Source organism: Charadrius vociferus, unplaced genomic scaffold (assembly GCF_000708025.1).
Source record: "Charadrius vociferus isolate BGI_N301 unplaced genomic scaffold, ASM70802v2 scaffold1591, whole genome shotgun sequence".
Taxonomy (NCBI): domain Eukaryota; kingdom Metazoa; phylum Chordata; class Aves; order Charadriiformes; family Charadriidae; genus Charadrius; species Charadrius vociferus.
This window is the reverse complement of record NW_009646738.1, coordinates 192551-199971: the sequence shown is the minus strand read 5'-3', so window position 1 is coordinate 199971 and position 7421 is coordinate 192551. Positions and strand designations below refer to the sequence as shown.

The 7421-nt window shown below is 40.6% G+C and overlaps 1 protein-coding gene across 1 annotated transcript in view; it reads left to right on the top strand.

Annotated features, from left to right (window-relative positions):
* The first annotated feature begins 3166 nt into the window (after positions 1-3166).
* The window catches only part of LOC104291282 (aminopeptidase Q), a 32940-nt gene continuing 28685 nt past the window's right edge, over positions 3167-7421 (top strand). Inside the window, exons 1-3 of the mRNA XM_009890495.1 lie at positions 3167-3180; positions 4141-4283; positions 5505-5644. Of these exons, the coding sequence (XP_009888797.1) occupies positions 3167-3180; positions 4141-4283; positions 5505-5644 (297 nt within the window). The remainder of the gene's footprint in view (positions 3181-4140; positions 4284-5504; positions 5645-7421) is intronic.

The following is a 7421-nucleotide window of genomic DNA, read 5'->3' as shown; positions in this document are numbered from 1 at the left end:
TGGCTCAAACAGGAGGTTTGTTGTGGCACTGTTCTGTGTGCAGACCTTGCACTGTCGTGTATGTATATTACTCCAGGGTTAGGGGATCGCCGTGGAGCGTACCATAAAGTTCAGGCTGCATGTCACTGTCCGCATTAGTGTTTCAGAATCCTTGGAGAATTTTGCTTGGTAGCCACTCTGCACCTGTCCTGTGCAACTTCCATAAAATAATTGACTGAATGAGGCTGGTATTAACAGGCTTCCCAAAATGTAATCAAACACAATATTTGCACTCATTTTGATCAGTTGCTTCTGCATCAATTAATAGAATGAGGGCAAAGGGGATTAGAACAGCGTCGGTACAGTTAATTGTGCATCAGAGCAGGGGATCTGAAGTTCTTCTTAGCTCTGTTTTATATGAATCTGTGGGTAAGACCATGAAAGGCATGGAACAGAAATCAGAGCAAATAACAGGTTTGGTGTTTTCTTGGGCTGCCTGTTAGTACTGAGCACCATTCACCTGTAAGGGGAGCGGGTGTTGGGGACAGCTGCTGCACAGAACAGGATTCTGCTCACTGTAAAACTCCCTCACTTTGAGCTGCTGTTTGTTTTACAGTTTAGCTCGTATATATTTTTATTTAAATAAATAATTATATATTTATTTATTCTTATATATTTTTCAAGTGGAAGAAATCAGATAGAAAAGATGTTAACACAAAAAAACACTACACTATCAGTATTGCAAACAACGTTATTTTAATGAGAAGGCATTTTTAGAAGAATAACCTTTTTTGCATTGACATAAAACGTTTCTTCTACAATTATGCTGTTTTTTTTATCAAATGAAATAGCATCCACTAAGCATTTATGTACTATACATGTATATATTGGCACACATATATGTATGTGTGTATATATATGTATGTATGTGTGTATACACATGTATATATACATACATATACATACATTTATATACACATGTATATACATATATACACACATATATACACACGCATATTTGTGTATATATACACACACATAGACATACATATATATGTACTCATTTTCCTTTTAGACACTAACTGAAAAAAAACCCCTGTGTAGTGTAAATTATCAATGATTTAGGCTAAGGGATGCTATTATCTATTTGTTTCTCATTATTTAAAAGTACGGTGGCTTTGATTTTGTTTTACTAGGGGAAGGAGGCATTATATGATACTTATGAAAAAGGAAAATGAAATCTATGCACAAAACTGTAGGCTTAAGAGAGGAATTTATTTGTCTGCTTAGGCAATGTTAGGCTTTTTTAAAAATTAATTTCCTTTTGGGTAATTTGTTTTGTGATAATATTGCAGTGTGGAAAAAAGTTAGCTAGTAATTCAGTTCATGCTAATACGTTCACTTAAAAAAACCCACACAAAACCAACCAAGAAAAAAGCCGCAGTGATGATTCATTCTGACAAATGATATGAGGTAATGTGTGTTTGAACCCCCAGCTATTTGTGTAACATGCACGGAACCTTCCAATTTTTCTTTTTTATTTGGAGTCATGCTGAAAAATAACATTTAACCAATCCTCATATTTCTTCTTTATTGGAATGTTTTTGCTAAATATATGCCATTTTGTGTTCGTGAACAAGAATTTCTTCTGGGCAAATTTGCCAGGTGTCTGCATCAGTTTCTGCTGGTACAGACGCCCCTGAGGCAGCAATTGCACTGGTGTGGGGGGAATTCGCAGTTGTGGAGTTGCTTGGTGTTTCCTAGAACCAAGACTGATTGCACAGATGAATGTGCAAAAGCATACTTTGCTGTGTTGGAGGGAGGAGATAGAGTATTTTCAGTGATTGATTCCCTCCATTCCAGCCTGCCACTTTTGCTGCTCTTGTGTAACCCTGGCAGAAGTTTGAGTCACGTTCCATCATTGGACAGGATAAGGGAGGAGAGGAGGTGATGCTTCTGTCTCAGGTGGAGCTTCAGCTGCATTCAGCAAGGCAGCTGGTGGCTGGCATAGCACGTGCTCGACTCTGCAAGGAATCAGGTCCATAAATAAAAACTTCATGCACTGACAGGCAAGAAGTCAAATACACTGTGCTGCTCTCTCTCGAGCCATCCTCACTTCAAAATAGATGTGGTCCCAATAGTCACTGTGCATCAACATGCGTTCAACATGGGTTCTCTTAAATGTTGTAAATTGTGTTATGGTACAGCATCAGATATGTCTGTCAAATGCAAAATGTACTATGTTTTGAGAGAACAGTGCTCTAACAGAGTCATCCTGTTGATATCAGCTCAGTTCCCCGACATCAGCAATGAGGATAACGTAGCGTAGATGAGCTGCTGATGCTTTCAGCACTGGGTTGATGAGATCGGATTTGAGCCGGGTTAGATGGCACAGCTATTAAAATGGCAACAGCCAAACATCTTTCAAAAGAAAAGGGCTCCTGGAGGAGCCAGTTCTTGGCCTTGGGAACTGGGTGGAGGGTGTTGCTGACTTGTGTCAATGGAAGCAGGCATGTAATGACTCTGTTCCTTGGGTCAAACACAGTGCAGTATATCTTCTGCAAGGTGATGTAGATGTTGATGGAAAGCTATTCCATTCATTTCAGGTACCAAGAAAAGGGAATCTTAAAACACGCAACCTTAGTTTTTGGGCACGGTTCAGTGCATGATTCAGTGACTGCAGTTAGGGAACACCTCAACTACAGCTGAAAAATACAAGCCCTGTGATAGTATTGAGGTCGCTGAAACAGCAGAATATGCCATCCTTGTATGCCCAGCTGCTGCCTACTACTAGGGTGACTGGTATGGAGCTTTGAGAACCGCTGCATGCATATTTTTTCTAATTCCTGGTAAAGATGCCCTAATGTGAACAGCCTAAATGTCCAGGTCTTCTTTGAGTCTTTGGCCACAGGACACGGTGATTTATCTTTTGATTCCAGCCAGTCTGTGTCGCAGGAGAAGAGTCAGAGATCACTTGGACAGATCTGATCTAGTAGTTAGTTTACTGAGTCCTAATCAGTAAATTTAGGTAGGTAAAATACTTAATAAGTATGGGTGGATTGGTGGTCAATACTCTGCTATTGACTACACTTAAGGTTAGTATGGGGTACAAAGATCATTGCATAAGCTCACTATATGTATCTTAAATGTTACCTGCATGCAAAAAATGTCACTTACCAAGCCGAGGATGTCTGGTGTCAGGTAAGGGGTCTCTCAGCCTCGAGCTGTAACCTTGAGAGGCGTCCCTGCTCAAGGGGAGATCAGCGTGCTGCCAGCAGGGAGAGCTCAGCAAACCGTGATAGCTACGGATTTTTATAGTGTAAAGTGGTTGATTTATAGTCATATTTTCTGCTGTTAATACAGTTTCGTCCGCTTATCAGCCGAGTCTCCAGCCAAACCTGTTTTTTGGGGTTTGGTGCTGAGTTCTTGCTGATAGCCCCCCCAACAGGATTAACTTTGGTTTGGCCAACTTGCTGAGCATCTGCCTGGACCAAAGTTCAGTTAATTCAAACAGGAGGAGTGCATCCCTCCCAGTGTGTCACAGAGATCTGCACAAGTGAGGCAAGGCTCTGTAGTGTAAGGCAGAAAAGGATCCTCTCCACTATTTTGCTGGGCTTGTCAGTGCACTGGGACAGCACCGTCGCTGCTTTCGCTGCGGTTCCTCTCAGTGTGTTTTCACAGAAGCGTGCAAGCGCATGTATATGCAGTTACCTAACAGTTAGTACAATTTTTTATTAAAATGCACCATTAAAAGTGCATGCATTAGAGAGAGGAGCAGGTGTACAGAGAGATTCTAATTATGAAATTCGAGTTGGGCATTGTATCACACTGGGCTGCTGTGTGCAAAATTTGAACCAACTCTGTCTTAACGAGCAAACTAGAAAAGTTCAAATATTTAAAATATGGTATCTGGAAAAGGTCTGTGAGAAAAAAAAAAACCTAATTAAAAAAGACTGCTTTTCTCTAGGAGCATCCAAACTGAACTTTCTGTTGGGCATGGAGATTTAATCATGGCTTTAAATAATACCCAAATCTTTTCCAAATCTGCATATCTGTGTGATTCACTTCTTGCTTTTCCTGTTTTGGTGTTTTTATGTACTATATATTGACTTTGATCTGCTGTAGCATGCTGGAATAATCTTACTTGTATTTTCAATACAGTATGCTGATTGCCTCCCAACTGGAACCAACGTATGCCAGGACAGTTTACCCATGTTTTGATGAACCTGCCATGAAGGCCACATTTAATATCAGAATTGTCCATGACCCAAGCTATGTGGCTCTTTCCAACATGCCTGCTATTGGTAGGTAAACAGCAAGTAGACTTATGTTCCACCCCCCTACCCCCCCAAATTACTTTTAAAAGGGTGTAATTTATCTGAACAGACTATATCATCCAATACAGCAGTGTTCTGTTGTCCATGTGCTCATGCCTTGAAAATGCACTGAAGATCTGTGCCTGTGAACTTAAAAATTAGTTATTCATAATTGATGTCTCTGATGGCAACATCTGATGGCAACAATTCCATAGCTTTGTCAGTCGCGATGTGCACTCCTCTGGTTGCTGCAGGCTGCATAGGGTTTGATTCCTGGCATTTACTGCTTAGTAAGTAGTGTGTCTGTCTTACAGGGGGACATCTGCTTAAAACAAAATGTGAGCCCCAGTATGCAAAGCCTGTAATTGTGGTATTAAGGGGTTCCTTTTATTCTACGTAGATTTTAAGACGTATTTACAACATACAAAAAATTGGTTTACCAGGCAGAGACACTAAAGTCTCATGTCTATGTGCAGAATAAGAATGAGAGGACTGTAGGGCTCTGGAGATGCTCCTCCTGTCCCTTGCTGGGATCTCATGTGGGATGCAAGTGGGATATAAGATTCCAAACAAATTCCGTAGATTAGCATTCCTACAGAAATCTGTTGGATCTCTTGCTGCCTTCTTAATGGCTTTTTTTCTGCGGTTCAGTGCCCGGAGTCTATTTTTCACCTAAATAATTTTCAGCCATAAAAAAGAAGTTTTATGAGATTTGCATGGAAGCTAAGTAACTTAGAAATTATAATAGATGGAATCTCTGTGAGAATCACTTGAAGCCTTTTCCTCCCCTGAGAATTTTACCCATGTCCTCCTTATTGACAAGGAAGGTATCTGATTAAAGTATTTCATAATTCTCAGGCACACATGGCCTATATTTGAATCATAATATGTCATACATTTTAGAGATACGCAGCATGGCATAAATTGTCCGGTTTTCCCACATCCTAAAACTGATGCAGTTTGATATCTTTCTAAGACTTCAATTAATAAGCTCAAGAGTGGATTTTTGGTGTTTGCATGGAAGGTCATGACTCTGATACGTGGCAGTAGCAACAAGTCTGGCTGCTTGCCTTCTACCAGAAACATATGAAGTTAGTGCAGACATACAGCATATTGAAGAGAGGTATAAAAAAACATGCAGAAAACATAAAATTCCTTGTTTGTTGTGGAAGAGTGATGGTTTGAATATTTCTTTGATACTTTTTCCAGATGTATCTGAAATGAGGGATGAAAATGGAAGCCTGTGGACTGTTACCACATTTAACACTTCGCTGAAAATGTCAACTTACTTGACAGCTTTTGTAATTTGTGATTTTGATTATGTCACCAGAACTGAGCGGGGAAACGAGGTAAATATGAGGCTGCATAACACATTATAGCGGTTTACAACAGAAGTTGGCTCTGTGGTGCGTCATGTGCTTTAGAAGATATCACAGACATTAACTGTGCTTTCTGTTCCAAAACTATTTGCTTATGTGGCAAAACTGCTAACATTTATCCTGCAGATATTTGTGCAGAACACTTTCCTTTAGTATAATTATTTTATTGTCCTGTCCTGTTAATTTCATACAATTCCACAAGTAGGTATGGGCTCTGTATGTTAAAACTTTAGAAGCAGCTACTCTGCAGAAAGTACTGGTCATAGTTCAGGGTCTTCTTGTTTTCTTAGCTGTCTTATTTGGAAAAAAATACCCATTTCCACTGCTGTGACAACCCAATGAAGTTCAGTGTCTTGTTCTTCAAGGCCCTTTAAGGAGCAGCATCATGACATCAGTAGGAGCAATACTGTGCTCCAAGCATTTTGTATACTGGTATTTTAACCTTTTATTCTGCAGTGGGCACAATTTTTAGCCTCCAAAAGTGACTGTTTTGAGTTTGAAGCTTCGTCATCAGTGAGTATTCAGTTTTGCTCTTACACTACAATGGCCAAAGCTTCTTGAGGGAAGCTGTAAAAAAATATATGCTGTTGGCACCAGTTGTTGCACCTTCCTGCTTTTGATGAAAGTGAACAGGGAAAAGATGTATCAAGTTGTTTCAAAATAAATAGTAAACTCAAGCATAAAGCTATTAAGGGTAGCGTGTACTTGCTGTCTTTCATAAATGAGAGCACAGTGTTAGCTTCATGGTTGGTTCCCTGTCATCCTACTGGGGAAAGGTGGGACAAGGTGAGAGGACAGTGCAGAGGTGACCTAGGAAGCACAGTATTAGTTTCTTTTTAAAGTGAAGATTGGACTTGGTACATCATACCTACTGTCCCCTATACAGAATGTGTTGGATGCTTATGGATGGCTCTGACTATGGCACCTTTTTCTTGGGCTGATGTGTACCGACAGGAGTCAGCAGTGCCAAACACTCAAAAGAGCATTTTTCAGAGGGAAGAGGCACCACCTGTGTTCTGTGAGATAGAGGGCAGATGGTATTTCTCCCTTTGGTTTCAGACAGAGATGCTCAATTTATGCCTCCACAGTATTTGTGTGAGCATGTTTGTTGTGTCTGTTCTGTCATTTCTGGTAAGTAATTTACAACCTGAAACACCATTTAAAGCTCATACTAGAAATAGGATTTTAAGCCTGCCTATTGTGTTTAGGTTTTGCAAAATAAAGTGGTCTGGTCTTTGAATCTCCTCTGAAGCCTTGGCTGAAAAAAGAGGCTCAGAGGATGAGGATACTCCATTGACGGAATATGCTTTATTTTTTCCCTTGTAAATTAAATCCTGAGGTTTCCAAACTGTGCTCTTAGGGTTTGGCTGTGCAGCTCTTTGTGAGACCCCATATTGCATTTAGATGGAAGAAATGCGTGGGATTTGAGCTGCCAGGCAACCGGGGGCCTCTCACATCCAGAGGTACATGATGGAGACATAAGCCTTTTCTCAGTCTGCTCCATCACCTTGGGCAAGCAGCTGCCGTTTTCAGTGCCGTGACAAAGCAAAAGAGCACGGGAGGGGAAAGCTTTGCTTGCTGCTTCTTTCTCCCTTACGCAGAGGTACAGATGTCATCTACTCAGATGTCCTCTGCTCTCTCCAGCAGCACTGGGAGGCCAGTGGTCTGTTTCAGGATGTGAGAAAGTTCAAGAGGAGAGATGTGTATGTTTGGACAGCAAATGCTCTCTAAACATCCATTTCTCTTC